Source organism: Ascaphus truei, chromosome 3 (assembly GCF_040206685.1).
Source record: "Ascaphus truei isolate aAscTru1 chromosome 3, aAscTru1.hap1, whole genome shotgun sequence".
Taxonomy (NCBI): domain Eukaryota; kingdom Metazoa; phylum Chordata; class Amphibia; order Anura; family Ascaphidae; genus Ascaphus; species Ascaphus truei.
The window spans coordinates 142,812,319-142,839,770 of NC_134485.1; the positions used below are offsets into that span (position 1 = coordinate 142,812,319).

General features: G+C 42.7%; 1 protein-coding gene across 4 annotated transcripts in view; it reads left to right on the plus strand.

Annotated features, from left to right (window-relative positions):
• LOC142489216 (multidrug and toxin extrusion protein 2-like) overlaps window positions 1–27,452 on the plus strand; it is a 524,115-nt gene that overhangs the window by 240,571 nt on the left and 256,092 nt on the right. For all 4 annotated transcript variants that reach the window (XM_075589594.1, XM_075589595.1, XM_075589593.1 and 1 more), the window contains 3 exons: window positions 13,053–13,166; window positions 13,239–13,306; window positions 21,064–21,172. In XM_075589594.1, coding sequence (XP_075445709.1) covers window positions 13,053–13,166; window positions 13,239–13,306; window positions 21,064–21,172 — 291 coding nt within the window. The remainder of the gene's footprint in view (window positions 1–13,052; window positions 13,167–13,238; window positions 13,307–21,063; window positions 21,173–27,452) is intronic.

Genomic DNA, 27,452 nt, shown 5'->3' on the forward strand with positions numbered 1-27,452 from the left:
GACAATTTTACACTTAGCCGTTTTACAACCTAGTGGCTTTTTCCCGCCATTGTGGTCAATGGCGGCGACCCTCGTGGCGGGCGTGACCCTTTCTCGTGGCCATTGCCTGTCGGACCAGGTTGGGTCGAGTGAGGGGGTTACCACGAGCTAGGGGCAGAACGAATTTCACTGCTAGCTGCCCTAAAACCAGAGTTACATATTTTAATATATTTTGAACTTGACCGCGACTGAGTTCCCATGGCAATTTAGCGATCAAGGCTCTTTTATTTTAAACAGTAGCGGTACTCGGATACTGCGGTTTGGCAGTCAGCCAACATGGTTATAATGTATCACCTCGTTCTTGGAAAGCGGACTCAAGGTATTTCCCATTGAAATGCATTACGCCATTCATTTCAATGGGGAAGCTCCGCTCATCCTCTTGGGCGCCATCTGCTGGTCTTCCTATGTATAGGGTCAAAAACCTCGCAATCTCAATTGACTTCTATGGAGCTCCAATGGCGACCTATGGGATCGTGCCGGCAAATGGTGGGTGAAAAGGCGGGAATGGAAACAAAGGGCTATAAACATTCAACCAGTTAACCCTTTCCCTCCCGACCTGATCCCAGTGTATGTGTTTGGTGTAACCGCAGTAGGAGCAGGAAAATACATTAAAACCAAAGGGGAATACATATTGTACTGAGGCAGGGGAATATAGATACATATAACCATTATTATAGTTAACCCCTCGCCTCCCACACGACGGTAGGGGTGGCCAGCTGGGGGTAACCCCTTTATTACCGGGCTAACCACCCCCCTCCCCCCGTGACTGCCTTGACTGGCTGGGTGACTGACTGGTTGGGTGACTGACTTGGCTGACTGGGTGACTGAATGTGTGGGTGGGTGGGTGGGTGGATGACTTACTGCCTAGGTGGGTGACTGACTCCCTGGTCGTTGACTGACTGTCTGGGTGACTGACTGCCTACCTGTGTAGGAGACTTACTAGGTGGGTGACTGACTGGGTGGGTGACTGATTGGGGGGGTGACTGACTGGGTGGGTAGGTGGGTGACTGGGTGGGTGGGTAGGTGGGTGACTGGGTGGGTGATTGACATGGTAGGTGGATGGATATTGACTGACTGGGTGGGTGGGTGACTGACTGCATGGATGGGTGACTCCCTGGCTGGGTGACTGGCTGGGTGGGTGACTGGGTGGTGACTAACTGACTGCCTTAGTGACTGTGACTGACTGTGTGGGTGATTGACTGAGTGACTGAGTGACTGGGTGTGTGGGTGACACGGTGGGGGACTGACTAATGGGTGGATGACTGACACTTGACTGACTAACTGTGTGACTGCATGGGTGGGTGACTGCCTTGGTGGGTGACTTACTGCCTTGACTGATAGCCTGGAGGGTGGGTGATTGACTGACTTCCTGCCTGGGTGGGTGGGTGACTAACTGACTGCCTGGGTGACTAGGGGGGTAGGTGACTGCCTGGGTGACTGACATTGGGTGACTTGACTGGGTGGGTGACTGGAAGGGTGGGTGGGTGGGTGTGTGACTGACTGTGTGGGTGTGTGACAACCTGAGTGGGTGACTGCCTGCCTGGGTGGGTGACTGACTGACTGGGTGTGTGGGTGACACGGTGAGTGACTGACTAATGTGTGGATGACTGACTGACTGGCTGGGTGACTGACTGTGTGACTGCATGTGTGGGTAGGTGACTGCCTTGGTGTGTGGGTGACTGACTGCCGGGGTGGGTGGGTGACTGACTGCCTTGACTGACTGCCTGACTTCCTGCCTGGGTGGGTGACTGACTGCCTGGTTGACTGACTGTCTGGGTGACTAGGTGGGTGGGTGACTGACTGAGTGACTGACATTGGGTGACTTGACTGGTTGGGTGACTGGGTGGGTGACTGAAAGGATGGGTGGGTGTATGACTGACTGTGTAGGTGTGTGACAACCTGAGAGGGTGGGTGACTGCCTGCCTGGGTGGGTGAATGACTGACTGACTGCCTGGATGGGTGGGTGGGTGGACGACTGCCTGGGTGGATGTTTGGGTGACTGACTGCATGGGTAGGTTGGTGACTGTCTGGGTGGGTGACTGACTGCTTGGGTGTGTGGGTGACTGACTTCCTGGGTGCGTGGGTGACTGACTGCCTGGGTGACTGGGTGGGTGACTGACTTGGGAAGGGGACAAGGTGGGTGGGGGACTGACTTTGGGTGACTGACTGACTGGGTGGGTGACTGACTGCATGGGTAGGTGGGTGGGTGTCTGGGGGTGTGACTGACTGGGTGGATAGGTGGGAGACTGACTGACTGGGTGGGTAACTGCATGGTTGGATGGGTGACTGCAGGGGTGGGTGACTGATTGGGTGGGTGACTGACTGGGTGGGTGGGTGGGTGACTGACTGGGTGGGTGGGTGACTGACTGACTGTGTGACTGCATTGACTGACTGACTTTCTGACTGGGTGGGTGACTGACTGACTGGGTGGGTGACTGACTGGGTGGGTGTTTGGTTGGTTGGATGGGTGACTGACTGGGTGGGTGACTGCATAGGTGGGTTGGTGACTGACTGGGTGGGTGACTGCCTGACTAGGTGGGTGACTGACTGGGTGGGTGACTGACTGGGTGGGTTACTGCCTGACTAGGTGGGTGACTGACTTCATGGGTGGGTGGGTGACTGCCTGGGGTTGACTGACTGAATGGGTGGTTAGGTGGGAGTACTGCCTGGGTGGGGGACTGACTGGGTGACTGACTGATAGGGTGGGTGACAGACTGGGTGGGTGACTGTGACTGACTGGGTCGGTGAGTTACTGACTGACTGGGTGACTGACTGACTGGGTGGGTGGGTGACTGACTGTGTGACAGCATTGACTGACTGACTTCCTGCCTGGGTGGGTGACTGACTGCCTTGACTGGGTGGGTGACTGATTTTAACTGACCTGACTGATTGACTGGGTCGGTGACTGAGTGACTAGCTGAGTGACTGACTGGGTAGGTGACTTGACTTGACTGACTGGATGCGTGGGTGACTGACTGGGTGGGTGGCCCCAATACATTTTTAAAAGACCCCCAACACCCCAATACATATACAAAATACCCTCACCACCCCAATATATATACAAAATACACCCACCACCCCAATACATATACAAAATATACACACCACCCCAATACATATACAAAACACACCCACCACCCCAGTAAAATGCAGACTTACCTTGGTAATGGTGTCAGGAGGGGGGGCAGTGGATGCGCAGGGAGGCTAGTGGATGCGGAGGGAGGCTAGTGGATGCAATGGCACCCAGGCCACCACACCTGTCACCACCAAAAATCCCCCCCCCCACTCAAACAGCCGCCAGCAGGCGGCAGCAGTAATGGGGGGAGCACCGGGAGAGAACCGCACCTGCTGCACGGCCACATTGGACACACCTCCTCAATTGAGATGGGAGGTGCCCGACAAGAGCAGGAAGCTCCGCGCGCGCCACCCATGGGCAAGAGGGGGACAAGCTGAGTCCAACACCCACCTGCCGACTTTGCCTGCCCCTCATGCACCTAAATCCCGCCTACCTCCCGCCCCCTGCGCATCTACCTCCCGCCCTCCCCGCGCCTAACTCCCACCCAGGCAGCAGCCATGGGGACTGTGGGAGGCCAGTTGCACCCCCCGAGCCTACCTCTCTCCCCGGGCAGCAGCCTTGGGGATCGGGGGCATGTGGGGGGGGGGGGGTGTAGCAGCACTCTAGTGTAGCAGCCAACGCAGCTATGACCGGCAGCAGGGCCTGGCCAGAGGTTGGGGGAAATTTGCAGTGCCAGTCGGGCCCACCCCCCAGCCATCGGGCCCGGGACACCAACCCCGGCAGACCCCTTCTGTTGGCAGCGCTGCTGCCTATTGCTGTTACTCAGACTGTGACTGGCTTCTGGGAGATTCAAAGCAGGATTCAAGTAAACAGTGCTGCAGTGGCATTTGTGAGGAGTGAGGGTATTGTTGTCCGAGACCCTGCTGCGGGGGACTAGCATGTGTTCCCAGGGAGACAGGCCACTGCTCACAAGCTTTAAAATGTATAAGGACAGTGTAGGAGATGTGTGCAGAGGGTAAAATAGTCTTTTTTACCGACATAAATCTAGACATTATTAACCAGTAGCTTTGAACAGAATACAGCTTCTTGTCAGTAAACAAAGTTAGACCAGAAAATAACAACCAGGCCTAACACCATGTAAGGGACTGGGAGAAAAATCAGGGGAGCGTCAGTGCCTAAGGAAAAAACGTGATACTCGCATAGTGCAATATGTTAACAATACACATACACAGGCAGAGCTCTCATAAGAGCACAATGAAGCTAGATATCAATGATCACTAAGTATCAGAAATACTAGCTATGTATGGACATCTATATTAGTAAATGATGTCCCATACACACAGGAACAACAAATAGGAGGTAGAAATCCAAAAGAGAGACACCAATCCAAAACTTAAAAAATGTAGATATTTATCCAGCATTGATAAAAATTGGAGGCTTATAGGATTCCAGAAAGGTAACAGCAAGTTTGTACACATGTAGATTTCACTCGAGTCGCGTTCTCGGGATCTCTGCACGATGCTGCTTCCTCATCTGGTCTCCGACCTGCGCTGCTTCAGGGGGCCGATACGTCACTTCCGGGTTCTTCAACACGTATAGCAGACGCCAAAGGAACTCCACAGCAGGCTCTCTCCCTCTGGATCTCGCAAGAGGGGTTACGCTCTACGCGTTTCGCCGTACGTAGTGACGGCTTCGTCAGGAGTGACGTTACCCCATAAAGAGATGTTATTTATACCCTTTAATCTATGCTGACCTTTCCTCCTATTGGACAGCAGATAAATTGGTGATTGACTTCATGTGTCCTCCCAATCCTCACAACACTGTTATACAATTAACCTTTAAAATACACAACAATGTTTATACACTTCAAAGTAAAATACATCTTTATTAATAAAAAAATCCTATTTTAAAAATTAACGAAGTGACCTCATATACAACTGTGCTATTTCAGGAATTGTATATAAAATATATAAGAGACATAAAATATAATAAGATCGCTCAAAATCTAACTTATAATATATGTTGAAACGGCGATTGATGTATCTCAAAATAAGAACATAGGGAAAAAACACAATTAGTTCACAGTATGCGCATTTTCAACCTTTGTTGCAGTCTAAAACAATTTATTATTACTGTTTTTTATAGGAAAGCACTTAGCTCAAAATCCACATTAAGAACTAGTGGTACAAGTGTTTGTAAGGTGAAGATCCAGAAGCTTTCTCTTTTTTTAAGAGCAGCTTGTCTGTCTCCACCTCTCCAATGTGTCAACATTTGTTCTATAACTGTAAAAGTGAGCCCAGATGTATCCCCATTATGTTTTTGTAAAAAATGGTTGGACAGGTGATGTGTAGTGACACCTCTCCTTACATTGCCAATGTGCTCAAGTATACGTGTATTTACAGTTCTTGTTGTCTGGCCCACATATTGTAATCCACATGGACAGGTAATAAGATATACCACATAATTAGATTTACATGATAAAAGTTGTTTTATGTTATATCTTTGCCCTGAGGTATTAGACATAAAGCTAAATTTGTCCTCTGGCCTATGTTTACATGCAGTACATGTGGTACAACCATAAAAACCTTTAGATTTGGTTAGCCATCTATTCCCCTCACTGGTTATTTTAGGGAGGGCACTAGGGGCTAATTTATCTTTCAATGATTTTGCTCTTCTAAAGATCACGCTTGGGTTTTCAGGGACAATCTCTGCAAGCACAGGGTCATTTTTTACAATGTGCCAGTGCTTCTTAATTATTTTAGTAATCTTATCTGATTGTCTATTGTAATCTGTCAGAAATGAGTACTCAAAAGTTTTAGTAGATTTAACCTTCTTTTTATTGCTCAGTAAATCATTTCTATCCAAATCATTGACTTTTTTAATGGCATCCTGTATGGTCACATCATTGTAATCTTTTTCTAGAAACCTTTCTTGTAGAAGAACAGATTGTTTTTGAAAGGTACTTGTGTTACTACAATTTCTTTTAATGCGCCTTATCTGTCCGTATGGGACATTTTGCAACCATTTCGGATGGTGACAACTTGTGGTGGATATGTAGTTGTTTATATCTCTGTTTTTATTATCCCTTCCTCAATGAAAATGGTCAGGTCCAAGAAATTAACTTTTTCCTGACTGTATTCACAATTGAATTTTAAGTTAAGCAAGTTGTCATTAATATAGATGATAAACTGTTTAAGGCTTTCTTCATTGCCTTTCCAAATAAACACAATATCATCTATATACCTGCGCCATAGGCACAAATTCGCACCCAGCTCTGCAATGGACCAAATATGGTCTTCCTCCCATGCTCCCATAAGAAGATTTGCATAGCTGGGTGCAAATTTCGTGCCCATGGTGGTGCCACATTTTTGCAGGTAATATACCCCCTCAAACAAAAAATAATTATGTTCCAGGATAAACTTTATGCCATCTAGAATGAAGTTGGCCTGTTCATTGGGCATATCTGGATCTTTTGCATGGTTTAAGTTGTGTTTTTTAGAGTGTATGAGCGCCATCTAGTGTCATTTTTGTATAGTGTTTGTTTTGTTTCATTCACTAGTTAGGCTGCAAAGTATTTCTGATACTTAGTGATCATTGATATCTAGCTTCATTGTGCTCTTATGAGAGCTCTGCCTGTGTATGTGTATTGTTAACATATTGCACTATGCGAGTATCACGTTTTTTCCTTAGGCACTGACGCTCCCCTGATTCTTCTCCCTGTTACTTTGTGGACCGTGAAACAGTCCTTAAGGGTTTGAGTGCCTATTTATCACTTTGTGCACTTTATTTTTGATTTATTTTGATATCACCAGTCAGTATATTTCACTGCATGGTTTAAGTTGTGTTTTTTTAGAGTGTATGAGCGCCATCTAGTGTCATTTTTGTATAGTAGACCATGTAAGGGACTGTAACAGGGACTTATCCCTGTTTTAGAAAAACTATCTCTAAATCCAGCAGGTAGCTGGTTAATTGCAGCGATGCTATTAACCAGACTTCAGCTGGCTAATTAGAACTAAAAAATACCCTCCTGGGGGAAGATGACAGAAGATTTTCCTTTGCACACAACAAAGCTGACATGAGGAGTCTTGAGAACACAGGAGTACTGTGTGTTGACAACAAGACACAAGGGGACTAGACCTCTATGCCTGGATACAAAGATTTCCTTAGCACACAAAGGTGCTGGAAAGACCAAACTGATATTCATGGGAGAGGCCTGACTGCAAAGCCTGCAGCTGGAGAACCAGATAAGTTTCATATATTGCTCCCCGAGAAATATAGTATATGTTTTTGGGACTGAGAACTGGCTTATCCAGCCAGCCACAGATAGTTAGGGCATATACTGTCTAGTTATTCTCCATCATGGAGTAGGTGTTTATTTATGTTGTTTTTGCATGCTGTACAGAGTTTAAACGAAAAGGCTCAATAAAGCCAGGTTATAACTTCCCCAAAATCAGTCTCCATTAGCACACATCTCTTAAAGGGACTGACTAAAGCTTCAGCAGTCCCTATCTGAGGGCTTGAAGGCTAGGCCTCTTAACAACCTTCTGGCGGGTTACAGGGACCCATGCTGGCTTGAACAGAGTCTCTCTTCCCCTGGGATCTCTCTAGCAACATAGATTCTCTCTCTGTGCTAGAGATCCCCTGCAGTTTGTGCAACAGGCTTTTAAGAATGCTTGCTGAGCCAGGTGTAGACTGGACAATAAACTCCAGCTAAAATTAACTTGCTCCCTCCTGGACTCATCAGCTAAAGACAGGCTTTATTTTTGAAGCCTTTAAGACAGGGGAAAGGTCTTGTCACATACATTCCCTATTTGTAGGTAGCTAGGGCTGGCTACAGCTGAAGCCCTTCCTGCCGCTCTCTTTATAGATGGGACTGCGGCTTCAAAGAGAATGGCTAGAGGGAGAAAGCCCTCAGTCACGCTGGGATTGGAGCTTAATTTTCCTGTAGCATCTTTGCTGCAGATACTTCCTAACATTTGACTGGAGCACAATTACTGATTGCTTCAAATGTTTATAATTCTTTATTTGTCATTGCATTCTCCATATTGACTGGAAAAGGCAGGCTGCTTTATTCTAGTGATAAAGCTGATGAGCTTTTGTACCTCTATAGGCAGCCTGTATGGCAACCACTGCAGAGCATTTGTGTAGATAGCTTTCTCTCTCCAACTTTCCTTGTATAAGAGCTCTGTAGTGTTTCTGGAGTGTCAGAATGCTTCTCTTCTTTCTTTCATTCAGAGTTTCTCTGATCTGAGAAAGTTCTAACTGGAAACAAAGTGATTGGCCTCTGTCCTGCTCCAAGGCACCCTCATCTTCTTTCATTGCTAATGCACTTCCAACTTTTCTTGTTGGATTTGTTTCTTCACCTTTTTTTCTTTGTGAAGTTTCTAATTTCCATCACTGCTTTGATCAGTCAGATATGAAATCTCCTCTGTCAGGCTTCCATTCTCTCTTTTACAGTCTCTATAACACTAATTTTCGTAGTCATTCTTCCATTTATAAACCTCTGTGCTGAGACCACGGATTTCATGATGCAAGACTTCTTAGCTCTGTGTTGAGTGCATGCAGCTCTTACTAAGAGACTTCCAGATTAGTACTGAGAATGCAAACCTATTTTTGAGAGACTTCCAGTTCTATACCGAGACTGTGAAAATCCTTTTGAGAGATTTCCAGTTCTGTGCTGAGACCGCGGACTTCCTGGCGGGAGACATCCAACTGTACGTGGACAGTGTCAACCTCGTTCTGAGGTATTTCCAACTCTGTCCTGATAATGGTGACCTCCTGGCGAGAGACATCCAGTTCTATGTTGAGAGTATGAACCCCTTTCTGAGAGATCTCCAGCTCTGAAGAGAGACTGTAAAACTGTTTCTGAGAGAATTACAGCTTTGCACTGAGACTGTGAATCTCTTTCTGAGAGACTTCAAGCTCTGTACTAAGGCTGCAAAATTCTTTTTCAGAGTTTCCCAGTTCTGTGATGAGACTGTGAGACTCCTCCTGAGAGAGTTTAAGCTCAATACTGAGATGGAGGGTCATCTTTTGAACCTATTCATAGTTCTGCTTTATGTCAGCAATGACTCCCTCAGAGCAGCTCAGTTTCTCAGCCATGGCGGTGAGAAGCAGCGTTTGCCGTCTCCCACTTAGCGTAAGCTGCGAGCAGAATTCTGTAGCTCATCGTTATCTTCTATCTCCTGCTCCAATTGTTCACAGATGACATCAGTCATGTCTGAACTTTTTCCACGCATCTTCAGGGTTGGTCAATGGATTGCCAATTATTTGTTCCGGCTTCACCTCCCTGGTATTGTTTGTTGAGGGTTTCTCACGGTCAGAACTGGACAGACACTTCTTCTGGGTACACAACTTCTGCCTTCGGCCCTCTGGAGAGTCCACCATTGCCAGGCCGAATCTTCCATTCACTCTAGGCTGCAGGACATGTTGGCCCCCTTCTGATGCCACAGGATCTTCTGCGGACGTGTCTACAACTTCCACGGTAAGGTGAGAACCCCTTTTCCTTCCTCTTATTTTAGAAGACTGGCGCATCAGGGATAGTGAAGTCCCCTTCTTTGCTATAATCTTCTGTAGTTTCACTGCACCCACCATGCTTTTCTTGCAGTGATATGTGGCAATATTTAGCCTTTAGCTGTGGCTGCCTTTGTTGACAACGTTCATGTTCCAGTACGCAGGGATACGACTCTTCCGTGTTTCCAGGGTCAAGGCACCCTCAACATCCTAAGGGTTTCCGCTGGTGCATCTTGTTTCTCGGAGCACATAAGAGACATCCTCATCATCAAAAAGTTTGAAGGGACACTCTTCCGTGTGACGGGGTTCATTACAGATAAAACACATTTTGCCCTACATTGTGGCACTTTTAGGTGTATTCTTCACACTGACCTCGGGAGGTGCTGTTGCATCAAGATTCTGTGTATATGCTAGAACACAGCTGGTAGTCATACAGGTGGGGCAGACTTCACCTGCAGAGTTTGTAGCTCTCGCAGGCGTCTCTGTAGGCTTTTAATTTTTTATGAGCAACCACATTAAAAACCCATGAGGTTTTTTCACACACGTGACGAGGTAGACTTTGGTCACAGAATAAGTACCTTGTGTTTGTCACTGTCTGTAGCTGTACCCCCAGTCAGACTGTGGCGTTGGTAGCTTTTTCCAGCGTAGTGCAGCTTTTTCTGCCTGTATCACTATCTCTTTATTCTGGTCACCTCTGCACTAGGTTCTTCTATTTTGACTTCTGTTGCACAAGCCGTTGCCAGAACTGTGGCAAACAAAAGCACAGACATATGAGGTGAATGCTGCACACCTAGAAAAGTATAACAATGATACAATTACCGGTGCTCCCGTGCTTGTACGAAAGCCTGTCATCAGTCCATGTATGTGGTAGAAGGAACACAGGGTACAACGGATTTCAGATAGCTAAACTCATTTATTGAGCCAACACAACGTTTCGACCTTAGTGGTCTTTATCATGCCACTATGTCACTTGATAAAGACCACTAAGGTCGAAACGTTGTGTTGGCTCAATAAATGAGTTTAGTTATCTGAAATCCGTTGTGCCCTGTGTTCCTTCTACCACAAACAAACGCACAACATTTCTTCCCAGGCTGTGTCCAGGGGCCCTTTCAAATTCAAGGAACACCTCTTATCTCACTTCTGACACCATATGTAGGAGATGTGTGCAGAGGGTAAAACACTGGAGATGTTTTTAGGAGAAATAAACATAGGCTAATGTACATATCAGCAAATAAAGTTAGAGCAGAAAATAACAACCAGGCCTAACCCCATGTACGAGATTGACTAAAACTTCAGCAGTCCCTATCTAAGGGTTGGAAGGCTAGGCCTCTTACCAGCCATTGACAGAAGTCCAATGAGAGGTACCTGTAGGCAGGGTGCTCTACACATCAGTCCAGGGTCTGTCGGGTGATCCCTCTGGCGGGTTCCAGGGACCGATGCTGCCTGGAACAGAGAGTCTCTCTTCCCCTGGGATCTCTCTGGCAGAAGAGACTCTCTCTGTCCTAGTGATCCTCTGCAGTCTGAGCAGCAGACCTTTAACATGCTTGATGAGCCAGGTTGAGACTGGTCAATTAACTCCTACTGAAATGTACCTGCTTCCTGCTGAACTCATCAACTAAAGACAGGCTTTATTTTTAAGCCTTGTAGACAGGATAAAAGCCCTGTCACATGAAGCATCACATTAATCCAAGAGATAGCACTACTCCCAACTCTTCAAGGGTGCACCAATAGTGGGAGGACACACAGGGTATCGTTGAGTGGACGACGCTGTCACTGGGACTTCAGGGCTGAAGATGGTCGGATCGCATTGCTATGAGCAAATGTAATGTTTATTGTTGACATCATCTCCACGTGTGTGTTTATTGTGTTAGCATATAGTTTTCCTGAGAGGGATTATCCCTGTTCTTAGGCAGGACCCCTGTCATGTGGAGTTGCCGACAAACTCGATCCGTCCTAATTACCAACAGGTGAGATCCAGGTACACTTTTTCCCATCACCGTAGTAATATCTGGGAAAAGGGTACTACATAGACAATGAGTAACAACATGGTTTCAGTCTATCTTACTCCACTTCGTGTGGTCAGGCTGGATAACATTAAGCTTGTCCTGAATTTGAGAGCAGTGTTACTGGACAATGATAGTTAAGATGGTGTTTATCAGTGGCTGTGGATAGTCTCCCCCCTCCTGTTATGTCCTGAAACTATTCACAAGCTTGGGAATACATCACAATTACACCAGGAACAAAGATAGAAATTACAATTTACCAAAACAGGCTTTATATATTTAACAAAAAAAGGCTATATTTCAACATGAAGATTAATCCTTTACAAATGCCAGAGAGAGACACACTGAGACTGCAATCAGGACTCCGCCTGTATAGATTCCTGAGTACAGCCTTCCATCCAGGTGAGTAAGGCTCAGGCAGCTTTCTTCTTGACTACTGTAGGTTACCAAGCAGTGCCTGGAGTGGAATACCTGGTATTGAATAATATGGCACCAGGCACAGAAAAACTATTACTGGCTGGAATAGTTTTGAATGTAGACATGTATAATATTGGTATTACCTCAACAGTGAGCCTCATAAACAATACAGATTCTCACACCTGTTAAGTTCATCAAAGAAACACTCTCAATATTACATTTGATTTCTTCATTAGCCACCATTTTGCAGAAATTACTAGTGTAGCCCTGTTTCCCCCCCTCCTCTGGGAGATTCTACTGTACGCTACCTGGTCGGTGTGTGTATGGTGCTGAGGCATACCTGTCGGTTCAGGAGAACCGAGTAGCCGCGATGGTAAGGGGCAACAGGACAGGCTTTTGGTGATCTCTGAGTTCTTTTGATCAGTGATTCAGCGCCGACATCTGTGATGGGCACCTGGGATGCAGGATGTCAGCTCCCACCACAACACTCCTCACCCCTCCTACCCAGGAACTGACACCCAGGCAGAGGTATATTGAACAGAGATGTTTATTGGACATTACTGCAGCTCTTGTTACAGCATAGATGGTCTCTGATGTCCCAGGACTTCTGGAGGGTGCATGCCCCGATAATAGTGGGGTATTCTATCTTGATGGTCAGCTCATCCATGCAATGGGAGAGACTCACAGCCCATGGTCTCTCTTCCAGCTCCAGAGCAAGACTCTCTCAACTAACTTTAGGATATTCCTCTTCCTCAGGAAGCAGGGGCGGGCTCATGGACTGCACCTATCCCTGATAGGTTGCACGCAGGCCATGAGTCATCACCAGACTACTGTCCCTCAAAGAGGAGCACAGGGGGGGGTCAATAGCCCATATATTAACCTGTTACTGCCCTGAACTTACTAGGGCCTTACCTAACATAACAGATACACTATGGGGGAAAGAGAGGTATTATGGAACATACCATGTTATACTAGCAAAGTCTAAAAGACACGATGATTGGTGAAATGTCACCGTGTGTTGCACTGTGCATACAATTAAAACAAATTCTCCTTTTTGCTTTGAGGTTGGTCCACTGATTGCTTACAAGACTGGAACTCCTTTATAGTGCTGGCGTTCCCAAGCATGTTGATGGTGTGCATTGAATGGTGGACCTACGAGATTGGCAGTTTCATGACAGGTGAGAAAAAAAGGTACTAGTGCAGACTTTAGTTTAATTTTCTCTATATTCATTGGATAATATTTTTTGCAGGTCTAATTAGCGTGGTGGAGCTTGGAGCCCAATCTGTCATATATCAGGTGGTGACAATGGCATACATGGTAAGAATATTTCATTTTCATTTGTACAGCTTATTTTTGTGCAGCACAACCAGGATACAGAGCAATGTACATGAAAAGAACAATAATAAAGGAGCCTGATATGGATATTTGGATCTTAAACATTCAACAAAAATATTTTTACGTTAAGAGGCATTGATCATGGTTTAAAATCAGGTTCTTAACCATCAGTAGTACAGACTCCCCATAGTATAAAAAATAGAATACAAAATAGAAAATATAATGAGTAATTTGAGATATTATAATAAATCATGTCCTCATTTCATTTAATACATACAGTAAGGTAGTGCGGCCTATACAACATACTTTCTTGATGCACTCACATGTTGTATGTTAGTTTCAGGCTTCTCAAAAATGTGTTCATTGTATGCTTGTAAAGAGAAACAGAGGGGAATACAGTGTTATTAATTTTACTATAAGATAAAATCAACTGCTATTATAGCACTCACAAACAAATATCAACAACGAATTCCTTGCAATCAGTCAGTTCACCTGGTTTAATCAAAGATCTCAAAACGCTCTCTCTTTGTGGACATTCCCTGCATGGCGGGTGCAAAATCTGTGTCAATTTCCAGGGTGGAGCAGTACCTCTCCTGTGTCCCATCTTCCTGTTTTCTGATTCTCTCTGTACTGTATCTCACATAATATTATCGTTTTTTCCCCTCAAATTCACATTTTCCCTATAATCCAAAAGCAAAATGTTAAAAAAAAAAAAAAAAATGTAGAACACAAACATTGGGTCCCTATTAAAATACAATATCAAATAATAGGTCATCTTATAAGCTAAGTCAATGGTTTATCAGCGATGCTGATCAGTGATGGGGCCTGCAGAACTCAACTAGGGACACAGGGAGGCTCTCTCTAAACGTAAAATTATTTAAAACATGAATAACTGTATTACACACCAGGTGTTCCAAGCACTCCAAAAAAACAAGAGAGCTAATAAAGCTTAGAGATAATATTATGTATTCACAGAGAAAAAAGACATGGTACAACCATATGCAAATACTGTACAAAACAGTAGAGCCGCCAACAGATTTCCTGGGGCACTGGACTAGTTATGTCTGGGCCCCCATCCCCCTCTGTGTTATTGCGAGCCCTCCCATTTCACACCTCACGCGCCCCTCTATTTCCCATCCTCTTCCCATGTATTTCTCTCCCCTCCGTCTCACTCTTACTCCCTCTTTTCCTCACTCACTCCGCCCCCTCTCCTCTCAATCGCCCCCACCTTCCATCAATTACCACACTCTCACTCAACCCACCCCACAAAATACATACCAAAAAACCCCACCCACCTAAATGCATAATAAAAATACACCCCCACCCCCCAATGCATATTAAAAAATACACCCCCATCCACAATGTATATTAAAAAATACACCTCCCAACCCATATAAAAAAATACACTCCCTACCCCATATTAAAAAATACATCCCCAGCGCAATTTAAAGACACCCACCCTCTAATGCATATTAAAAAGACTCCCACCCCAATACATATTAAAAAGAACCCCACTGCATATTAAAAAGACCCCTACCTCCCCAATACATATTTTTAAAAAAAAACCCTCCCCAATATATATTAAAAGACCCCCACCTCCCCAATACATATAGAAAAGACCCGCAACCCCAAACACATATAAAAAAGACCCCCAACCCAAATACATATCAAAAAGACCCCATCCCCGCAATACATATAAAAAAAACCCCCATACATATTAAAAAGACCCCCACCCCCAATACATATGTTAAAGACCCCCACTCCCCCATACATACAGTATAAAAAAAAAGACCCACAAAATACATACCTTGTGGATGATCAGGCCGGGTCCAGTGGATGTGGGGGCCTGGCGGACGGCACTGCATGTTGGGCTCAACCTCTGGCCAGGCCCGGCTGCTGGTGATCTCGCGGCCGGACCCCGACTCGCCTCTCTGCAGCAGCCTGCATGCCTCTATTCCTCTGACCCATGCGAGCTTCCGACATGCCTCCCTCTTATGCCGTCGGGCGCAGGAAGCAGAGAGCACTAACGTTAGAGCGCTTCCGGCACGCTAACATCAGAGAAGCCCGTTGGCGTGGGACAGAGTCATGCTGGCTGCTGCTAAGGGAGAACCGGGGCCCCCCTGACTCACCGGGCCCGGGACACCAACCCCGACAGACCCACCCTGTTGGCGGCCCTGCAAAACAGGTGGTAAATGAAATGCAGGTATAGAACCTGAAAGGTAGGAGGAGTGGTGAGGGAAGGGGGGGGGGGGTGTGATATCACTGATAACGTGGGGGTGTGGTATAAACAGTCCCTGATGTGGAAGGATATCTATGCAGGAAGATGTGGGGGAGAGGGGGGGCAACGTTTCAAGGTATTATACCCCTTCTATAGGCCCATTCCCATAGCCTCCACAGAGCGGGACTATGGAACATCCCAACTCCCTCACAACTCTATCCTCCTAATCTAAAAACAAAAGTGAAGGGTACACGCAGCTATGTCAGCAGGCAAATGCAGACAATTTTACATAAAGTGGAATCTGTCATATAGCCTGTGTGTAACCTTATGTAATAGGCACTGTGCGTAACCTTATGTAATAGGCACTGGAAATCCTCCCAGGGGAGGTGTAAACGCCGCACAGCCGTGGAGTAAGAACTTCAGAGAAGGCTGATCAGTGATTCATAAAAAACTTTAATGAGACAAAGTGCAAACGGATCCTCTTGACGCGTTTCGGCCCATCAGGCCTTTGTCAAAAGAGTGATCCGTTTGTAACAGCATGATGTATATATAGCCAGTGCAAGTTACAACACCTGTAAACAAGCCCCAAACAAATGGGTAACAGGTGTAACCCCTAACACAGCAAATAATAATCATCAAATTAAAAACAGTGCTGTAATAAAATTGACCAATCTTATCATTGGATAGGAAAACATATACAGATAATTAAACATAATATGCTAAACCAAAATCTCTGATGAATTGGTCAAAAAAACTAAAAACATGTGAGTTAAAAGAAAAGAAAATGCACAAATGTAAATAAAGTTTATAATGAAATACAACATTAATTCTATGAAGTCTACCGGACTAGCAAGATAAAGTTTCACCAAAGATAGTAGAAAGAGCTATCAGTCACAAATCACTTGATATTAAATCTGTGTGTAATAATGCTTTGAATGATAAAACAATAAAGAAACAGCATATGATAAAGCATGTTGGACCATGTGAAAAAAGGGAAGTGAAGCAAGAAATTAAGAGGAACAGTGGGGGAAAAGGGGGAGTGAGAAGGGGAAAGAAAGAGAAAGCGTGAAGAAAAAGAAAAAAAAAAAAAAAAAAAAAGGAGGAAAAGAAGGGGAAAGAGGGACAGGACCGGGCGGGGGGAAGAAAAAGAGGCGGGAGAGAGAGCGGAAAGAAAGGGTGAAGAACAGGGAAAGGGGGGTGGGGAGAGAAGGGAGGGGGGGGGGAAAGAGGAGAGGGGGGCAGAAGAAAGATGGGGGGGAAAGAACAAGGAGGAAAGAGAAAAACAATCAAACAATATACATAATGCATTTATTAATCACCAAGAAAATGTTTTAGCTCCCATTCAACATTGAGTCCGTGAGGCTGTAATGTATTCATGGAAAATATCCATGACATCTCTTTTTTGTTCAATCTGTTCAATCTATCGCCTCCTCTAATGTAAGAGGGGACGTGTTCAACCCCAAAGAATGAGAAATTCTTGAGTCCACCAAGTGGACATTGTACAAAATGTTTTGATAGTGGATGTAATAAATCTTTTTTATTTATTAATCTAACATGTTCTGAGATACGAATATATAAAGATCTAATGGTTCTTCCCACATATTTCTGTTGACATCCACATGTGATAACATAAACAATGTAGCTTGTTTGACAATTAATAAATGTGTTGATTCTATATTTGCTGTTTGGAAACAGTGTGTGTACTCTTTTTGTTGATGTAGCAAATTTACAACATTTACAAAATCCACATCTGAAAAAACCTTTAGGTATGTTGCTAATTCGAGGTTGGCTTGGAGATTTGTACATGCTTCTCGAAATGGATGAGGCTAATGTATTGGCCCTTCTGAAAGCAAATTTGGGACCATGTGTTGTAAACACATCTAGATCTTTATCCAATTTTAGTATGTTCCAGTGTTTGGACACTATCTGTCTGATTTGTGACGCCTGTTTACTGAATTTTGTGATAAACAATGGAGTGTCCTGAAAGTTTATTTGTTTATCTTTAGCTTTCTTTTTTAATAGGTCAACACGGTCCACAGTTTTAGCATTAAATCCATTTAATCCAAATTAAATCCATTTCGAGAAGCATGTACAAATCTCCAAGCCAATCTCGAATTAGCAACATACCTAAAGGTTTTTTCAGATGTGGATTTTGTAAATGTTGTAAATTTGCTACATCAACAAAAAGAGTACACACACTGTTTCCAAACAGCAAATATAGAATCAACACATTTATTAATTGTCAAACAAGCTACATTGTTTATGTTATCACATGTGGATGTCAACAGAAATATGTGGGAAGAACCATTAGATCTTTATATATTCGTATCTCAGAACATGTTAGATTAATAAATAAAAAAGATTTATTACATCCACTATCAAAACATTTTGTACAATGTCCACTTGGTGGACTCAAGAATTTCTCATTCTTTGGGGTTGAACACGTCCCCTCTTACATTAGAGGAGGCGATAGATTGAACAGATTGAACAAAAAAGAGATGTCATGGATATTTTCCATGAATACATTACAGCCTCACGGACTCAATGTTGAATGGGAGCTAAAACATTTTCTTGGTGATTAATAAATGCATTATGTATATTGTTTGATTGTTTTTCTCTTTCCTCCTTGTTCTTTCCCCCCCATCTTTCTTCTGCCCCCCTCTCCTCTTTCCCCCCCCCCCTCCCTTCTCTCCCCACCCCCCTTTCCCTGTTCTTCACCCTTTCTTTCCGCTCTCTCTCCCGCCTCTTTTTCTTCCCCCCGCCCGGTCCTGTCCCTCTTTCCCCTTCTTTTCCTCCTTTTTTTTTTTTTTTTTTTTTTCTTTTTCTTCACGCTTTCTCTTTCTTTCCCCTTCTCACTCCCCCTTTTCCCCCACTGTTCCTCTTAATTTCTTGCTTCACTTCCCTTTTTTCACATGGTCCAACATGCTTTATCATATGCTGTTTCTTTATTGTTTTATCATTCAAAGCATTATTACACACAGATTTAATATCAAGTGATTTGTGACTGATAGCTCTTTCTACTATCTTTGGTGAAACTTTATCTTGCTAGTCCGGTAGACTTCATAGAATTAATGTTGTATTTCATTATAAACTTTATTTACATTTGTGCATTTTCTTTTCTTTTAACTCACATGTTTTTAGTTTTTTTGACCAATTCATCAGAGATTTTGGTTTAGCATATTATGTTTAATTATCTGTATATGTTTTCCTATCCAATGATAAGATTGGTCAATTTTATTACAGCACTGTTTTTAATTTGATGATTATTATTTGCTGTGTTAGGGGTTACACCTGTTACCCATTTGTTTGGGGCTTGTTTACAGGTGTTGTAACTTGCACTGGCTATATATACATCATGCTGTTACAAACGGATCACTCTTTTGACAAAGGCCTGACGGGCCGAAACGCGTCAAGAGGATCCGTTTGCACTTTGTCTCATTAAAGTTTTTTATGAATCACTGATCAGCCTTCTCTGAAGTTCTTACTCCACAGCTGTGCAGCGTTTACACCTCCCCTGGGAGGATTTCCAGTACTCCAGTGCCTGCTGCCTGCACGCCGGGCTGCGTCTGGTGCACCTGCGTCCCCCTGCTACACCCGGATACACCGGCACTGCCGTCGGTCAGGTGACCACCCACCGCGATCGAGCGGATGTAGGGTTGGCGGCAGAAGAAAATGCTGGCGGGCAGAGAGGATCAAGTCGTCAAGACACATTGCTAGCAGAGGGACATGCAGCATTTCCATACCGGAGGATAGACCAGCCACTTCTCTACATCCCCCAGCTGTAAGTTATCTACTTCTATGTTTTCTCTAACTTTATTGTGCTTATGATTAGCCAGTTGCAGAGATTTACATTTGTGAAGATTACACTGGGGGACTGTGGCGTTCGTTACCAACATTAACTGTTATTCAAGCACCAGTTCACAGCTGCAGCCATGCTTTCTGAGCGCCTGGTGGGTTAACTTGCTGTTTACCCATTTCACATTATGTAATAGGCACCTGACACACCCAGCAAAATAAGGTGCTGGGAACACACAGCTATGTAAGCAGGCAAATGCAGGCAATTTTACATGAAAAGTGTAATCTGTCATATAGCTTGTGTGTAACCTTATGCAATAGGCACTGTGCGTAACCTTATGTAATAGGCACCTGACACACCCAGCAAAATAAAGTGAGAACACACAGCTATGTAAGCAGGCAAATGCAGACAATTTTACATGAAAAGTGTTATCTGTCATATAGCTTGTGTGTAACCTTATGCAATAGGCACCTGACACAGCACAGCAAAATAAAGTGAGGGGAACACACAGCTATGTAAGCAGGCAAATGCAGACAATTTTACATGAAAAGTGTAATCTGTCATATAGCTTGTGTGTAACCTTATGCAATAGGCACCTGACACACCACAGCAAAAAAATGGACCTGAAAACAAAAGAACATTATAGTCTGAACTGAATTTCTGAAATATATATAATCTGTCCCAGAAAATGGTGTTAATAGGTTGTCAAGACTCTCAAAGATATAGTCCCTGTTACTCAGTATACCACAGTGTCAATAGTTTAACCTCAAAATTACTCAATCTGTACTGTATATGCAAAGAAAAACCTGTGGTTCGAGAGTTCGTGGTGCTCAGTCCTGTTCACAGCAGACAGCAGGGTGGTTTGATCAGTGATGGGGCCTTCAGAACTCAACTAGAGACACAGGGAGACTCTCTCTAAAACGTAAAATTGTTTAAAATATTAATACTGTAACTGTATTATTTTGTGTGGAGAAAAGTATAAGTGCTGAATATTTCATAACAATTTATCATTTTAAACAAGCACAGAGGATTTTTTTTACTTTTATCAATCTGGGGACACTTCAGTTGCTTGTAAATTACAAATCAAATCTCCTGGAGTAGAATACTTTCCTGGGAGGGCTGCTGGGGTCAGCCTCTGGTGGCCAATAGAAAGCTGGGACATCATTGGGAAAATGATTCAGTGCCTTTCTATTTTTCACACCGGTGGTCATATTTGTAAGTTTTAGAAAGATTGGTGGGTTTGCTGTTCAATATGGTAAATATAATTATAAGTATATTGTGAGGAGAACTAAAGTTTTAGCTATATTTACATCTTTGTTGGTAGAGGAACTCTTCCAGCAGCCGGTGGATTAAACCTTTCTATGGGCTGCTTATGCCTCAATTAAAGTATGTCCATAGTACAAGTTCATACTACACATTCAGTGTGAACACATACTGTACACTGCTATTTAGCCATTACTGCATGTTTTTCATTTTCATCACACTAGAACTAATGCTGTCTCACCCCTCCAATGGAACATACGGTACCAATAAAAACAGATGCCTTTTAATTTTGCTAATCTCTATAGTTTTTTTTCCCTCAGTTTCAAAGAGTCATGGGAGTATATAAACAACATTGCAAGAGACAAATGAGTCAAATACAATACAGCACTCTAGTTGTAAATGATAGCTAAGGAAAAGTTTTATTTTACTCACATGTTCATTTTGTTATGTTAATTTGTATAGATTCCCTTTGGCATAGGCATGGCAACCAGTGTCAGAGTGGGCAACGCATTGGGTGCAGGGAACATTGAGCAAGCAAAGAGATCAATAGGAATTGCCTTCCTTGTTACAGGTATGTTTTCCTTCCACTACATCACTGGTCTCCAAACTTTTCAGTATGAGGGACACATTGTATATTCTACACATTTTCTCGGGCCAAAGGAAAAAAAAATCTTTTTATAATTTTTATATATTTTATAAATGAATGAATAAGTTTTATTTGGATCTTTTTAGGGTAATCAGCATGATATGATTCAGAACAAAAGAGAAATGTGACAATTACACAGAAAGGATGCTGTGCTTACACTCGGAAATGATATATAATGAGCAAATATATATATATAGAGAAGAAATGACCTAGGCGCAAATAAGCCAGGAAAGAAACAAAGAGAAAAATATCATAGGGCAGTATGTCTGTTACTTTCAGAGTTAAGGTGGTAAGGTATACACTTACACTTAATCAGCCAAATATAAGCCTTTAATCCACCACTGGGATTCAGGAACACTGCTGCTGGGATTTCTTTGCTGTTTGCATGGATCTCAGACTCTCCACGACTGCTGCTTGCTTCAGGGGTCACCTTTTCATCTGCAGCTGCGTGTCTCCTTAATATGGGATATAGCTCACCAGGGAGGGGGGGGGGGGGAAGGGGAAGAGGGACAATGGAACAAAAATAGTATAAAACCTTTTATTGTAAAAACTATCTAAAAAATAATAACAAACAGTATCTCACTCACATGGTGTGAAATAATTTCAAGCAGTTGAGAGTTTAAATTGAGTCTCTCACACTCGTAGAGTAAGCTGTCCGGTCCACTGCACTGCTGCTAGCCTGGTTTACTTCCGCGTCACGTGCTCCGGCTCCAATTCTCGCGAGACTTCGACCTCCAATGACGTCACAGCGCTATCTCCACTCCGTTCTGCAGCGCGTCTCACTCTGCTCGGTTTGAAATGCCTGCAATGACTGCAGGGTCTGCCCTACGCGTTTCTCCTCTAGGGCTTCCTCAGGGGCATAATACCATTGTATCTCCCCACCCCTGGTATATATACCCACCTCCTGTGACTGATTGGATGCTTGCAAACAATTATATTAAACACTTTACCTCCGTGACGGGTACTAATTAAAAACGAATGGTGAACACAAGATGAACCAAATGTTCCTATTACCCAGACTGGCGATACCTATGTGTACTTTAAGAAGAGATAATTACATAATGTGTACATTTGACAATACTGGTTTATGCCTTAGCCTATAAAGTCAATTAGCTGTAATGCCATAATCTCTTGTTTCCCTAATCTAATCAGGGATCATATTGAGTACATAAACTATTCAGGGATCATATTGAGGAACATATGCTAACCTCATATATCTAATTGCGCCAATTGATATTAGAATAGAAATTTAGACACTATATATGTTGTATGACAACTAGAATCGCTAGGTTGGGTAACAGAAAACACAACAAAATTTCATACACACACAAGAACAATTAGAAGGTGAATTAAATGGAGCTTAATGCCCCTACCATTAAGACAAGTTGTATACATTGTTAAGGCTAGGATATACATATATACAATTTTTAAATACTGCCAGAACTCACTTAATTGGCATAGGTTCTTTTTAGCAAATAATTTAGAGCCAACTCTTTAAGTGCCAGCAATAGAGAGATTTGTACTTAGGACTGGAAGTCAATAATATGTTATATTTGGATAGTGTATTGGCAAATCATCATAATGACACATCAAGCTTATTAATAATGAAGGGACCAGAAAATTTAGTCAGATATGACAACAAGAGTATTACTAAATATTGGATCTAGACTATATATACAGATGAGGGACATTGAGTCAGGAGTTAATAGATTACGATATATACAAATCTATATATAGCTAAGTGAAACAGAGACTTAAATACAGATGAATAATTTGGTAGCTGGTATCTTTGATAAACAACAAACCCAAATTAAACACTATAAGTGGACATACCACATATCATATTTCCGATACAACATATTAACATTTCCTGTGGCTTAGATAGAACATATTCAGATCATGAAAAAACTTATTTACTTCGATATTAAACATTGCGAACATAGTAAAGATTATTTCTATGATTGGCATAGTAATCGTTACTTGGTAAACCCTTATAGATCTATACTGTTGGTGTTCCTGATTGTTATATGTGACACAGTATTTACACTATATAATCCACTATATCATGTGGAGCATTATATTAGTACTAATGGCATGAGTTAGATGGTATCAAGAGTGATACAACCCACAGTCATATTGGGGTAAGAGATAGCTACACACTAATATTAAACATAATAAACATAAATGCTTCCAAGGGGGACAGGATGGATAAGCACCTATTTAATGATCTTCCCATAAGCTAAGTGAATTGAAGTCAAGAAAGAAGAGCGGTACTTTCAGTAATCAAGGACACCAAAGGCCATTGAACAGTAATTACATTCTTCCTACTTTAAAGCACTCAGACTAAACAGATAATTTGGCTTATCTTACTTCTCTTAAGCAGGGGTTGATAGTCTAAGATTTGTACAACAATTCAAAGGATTTTTGGGAGGCATCTTACAGGCCTACATAGGGGAAGATGGAATATGGACAAGAACACTTAATTGAATACAGTACCGAAAATATAGAGGTATGTCGAGTAGGATATTAATATTACTCTCTCAGGAAGGACCCCAGGTCAATATCAATATTCATACCCAAAGGTGCTAACGTTTTTAGGGTATAAATCCAGAAAGTTTCCTGTCTGGATATTTTTATGACCTGGTTCCCACCCCTCCAATTGGGATGAATTTTGTCTATTCCAACAAATTGTAGACCATTTGGGTTTTGGCCGTGGTATTCCTTAAAGTGTTTTGATACACTGTGTTGGACAAAACCTCTTTCTATATTTTTCACGTGTTCAGCAATTCTTAGTTTCAATTTACGTGTTGTCCTCCCTATGTATTGTTTATTACATGGGCACTGTAGCATGTATATTACATGACTTGAGTTGCAGTCAATAAAATCCTTTATTTCAAACTCTTCATTTGTTGTTGCAGATGTTATTTGTTTATAAGACTTTGATGTATTTTGGCATAATTTACAGCCTCTGCATGTCAGACACTTATAGAAGCCATTTGTTATACTTACAGGTTTGATGCATTCTTTTTTCAAGCAGCTGGGAGCTAATCTCTGTTTGAGGTTAGGGGCCTTGGTGAAAATAATTTCGGGTTTAGTTGGTAAAATCCCTTGTAAAATAGGGTCTTTTTGGAGAATATGCCAATGCTTTTGGAATATCTTCCTAATATGTTTGGAGGAGCTCGTAAATTGTGTAACGAATGGCACAGATATTTTGCCTTCCTCACCTCTATTTTCCTTGATTTCTTTTGATTTGTAAGTTAACAAGTCTTTACGCTCCATCTGTCTGACTCTGCTAAAGGCCTCATCTACAACTTCTTTCTTGTATTTTCTATCAATAAACTTTTCCATTAGATCATTTGCTTGTTCCTGGAAAACGTTATCCTGAGTACAGTTTCGTTTTACTCTTTGTAGTTGGCCCAGGGGGATGTTGTTTATCCACCTATCTAGATGACCACTATCCCCCATCAAGAAATTATGGCAGTCCACCTCTTTTACAAACGTTTTGGTTTCTAAAACCCCATTCAACACATATAACTGTAAATCTAAAAAGTCGATGGTCGTTTGACTATATTTATATGTGAACTTCAGGTTGTAGGGATTGTTGTTAAGTGTGGTTAGAAATAGCTGTAGTCTCTCCAGGCTCCCGTCCCATACAAATAGAATATCGTCAATGTATCTCTGCCAGGACACCAGACTTGCCCCAAACTCATGGTTGGACCAGATGTATTCGTCTTCCCACATGCCCATAAAAATGTTGGCATAGTTTGGGGCAAATCTGGTGCCCATAGCAGTGCCCCTGATTTGCAAATAGTACTTGTCGTCATACCAAAAGTAATTATGGCTAAGTATATGTCGAATACAATCTACAATGAATCTGGTTTGTATTGGGTCTAATTCCCCATTTCGAAGAAGGGTATCCCTAACTGCGTTACATCCTTGTGTGTGATCTATCACTGTGTACAATGTGCACACATCACATGTAACCAAAAGGTAGTTATCGCTCCATGTCATATTCTGTACGGTGTTGATTATCTGAATACTGTCCTGCACATAGGATCTCAAGTTCCTAACTGTACTCTTTAGAAATGTGTCTATGTAGCCCGAGAGGTTAGCGGTTAGGGATTTTATCCCTAAGACTATAGGGCGTCCTGGGGGGTGGGTGGTGCTCTTGTGCACTTTAGGCAAGTAATAGAAGATTGGGACTCTTGGGGACTCGGTGTTTAGGTATTCCCATTCTGATTTTGTTAGAATCCCATCCCTTAATCCTTCATTTAGTAGTCCCAATAGTTCTTTTTTGTATTGTTCTGTTGGGTTACCCTGTAGTAGTTTATATGTTTCACTGTCACCTAATAATCTGTGGGATTCTATATCATAATCTCTTCTATTTAAGATAACCACCCCCCCCCCCTTTATCTGCCGGTTTGATTACAATGTCCTGTCTTTTGGACAACTCGTCAACTGCTTTTAATTCACCTTTCGTTAGATTTTTCAGGGTTCTTGGTTTCTTGTCTCTCTCTAGCTTTTCAATATCTTCTTGAACTGATTTTGTGAATGTATCTATGTGTCCTCCTTTTAAATAGCTTGGAAAGAATATGGAGTTCTTTTTACATGCTGTATGAACAAATCTCTCACAAGTGGAGATTCCACCCTGAGTGACCTCATGTGTCAAGTTTTGTTTTAGGAAGTATTTTTTGAGGGTTAGGTTTCTAGCAAACTTACTCACATCAATATATGTATTGAATGTGTTGATCTTATTTGTGGGGGCAAAAGCTAAGCCTCTTTGCAGTATGTTAATATGCTCTTGGGTGAGAGTGGTGTCGCTTAGATTAAATATACTGCACCGACACACTTTATTCGAGCAAATACCCGGTATGTACCTGGCAGATACCTGGAATGCGCCGCTCCTCACCTCTGACAAGCCCCGTTGCATTTGCCTTCCCAGCCTGGGTTCATGCCTGGCTGATGGGCGGCTGATCTGTTAAATGATAATGATTAGGATTTAATAGGCTGCAATGCTTCGCGTGTCTACCAGATGGCATAAATTCATGAATTGTAATGCAGTATATATATATGTACTGTGCAGTATTGCAGCCAGCGGGAATAAAATGCTTCAATCCCTGCCGGAAAATAACTCAATGCACTCGGGCAGAAAACAGTCACAAACCTCAATACACCCGGGTATACCCGAATTCGTGGGACTAGCCGAGCTCGAATAAAGTGTGTCGCCAGTGTACCAGTCTGCTGCTTTCTTACACTGTTTGTTTTTTTGATGCTGGTTTTTGTCCCTCCTCTCGTTCCTCTTTTTGTGGGCTTTCTATCTTCCTTTTCTGAGGAGTATGGGATTTGGTGTCCTCCTTCAGTTGTGCTTTTATTACTTCCCCTGGTCTCTCTCTCTGTTGCTTCCGTTCTAAAAAAGAAGACGCTGATGTGGATGGTCTCTCCTCATCCACAAAAACATCCTCCCTTTCTTTCTCTTTGGGTGCATATTCTTGTCTGGTAGTATGGTAACTCTGTTGTCCTTTCCAACTATGTTGCCTACCCCTATAGTTCCCTGACCCTCGTCTATCCCTATCATGATGATATTTATTTTTGTTCCAATATCTGTTATCCTTGTGATAATGCGTATTAGGTCTAGGACCCATGTATCTATTTTCATTTACATTTTGATGTCCCTGTTGTACCTCATTGGAATTGGTCTCCTTGACCTCTACTTTATTGTCTGATTGATTCTTTTTCCAAGATCTATAGCAATTATTCACATAGTCCTCTTTATCTCTCCTAAACTTCCTTTGTTTGGACAGCTTAGTTTCCCTTTCAACTTTGTCTGTTCTTAATTTAACCTTCTTTTCAATCTCTTTGTGTTTCTCAGTTTTATCTAAGTCATTTAATTTTTTCTCTATCACCTGTATATCAGTTTCTAGAGTGACTAGAGCCTTGTTCCTATGTGTTATTAAAAATTTCATCAACTCCATTGATGCTTTGTCTAAAATTTTGTTCCATTCTGTCATAAATAGGATATCATCCTGATCCGAGGTTGGGTCTTTAAAGATCCTTAAACCTCTCGGTATCCTGTCTACTGAAATATATTGTTCTAACGCAATCACCTCCCAGTAGGCTTTTGTATCCTTAATCATCAACCTTTCTAATTTCAAAAATAAAGTGTCTAAGTCTTCGTCATCTCCTGATACACTTTCTAACCTTATAT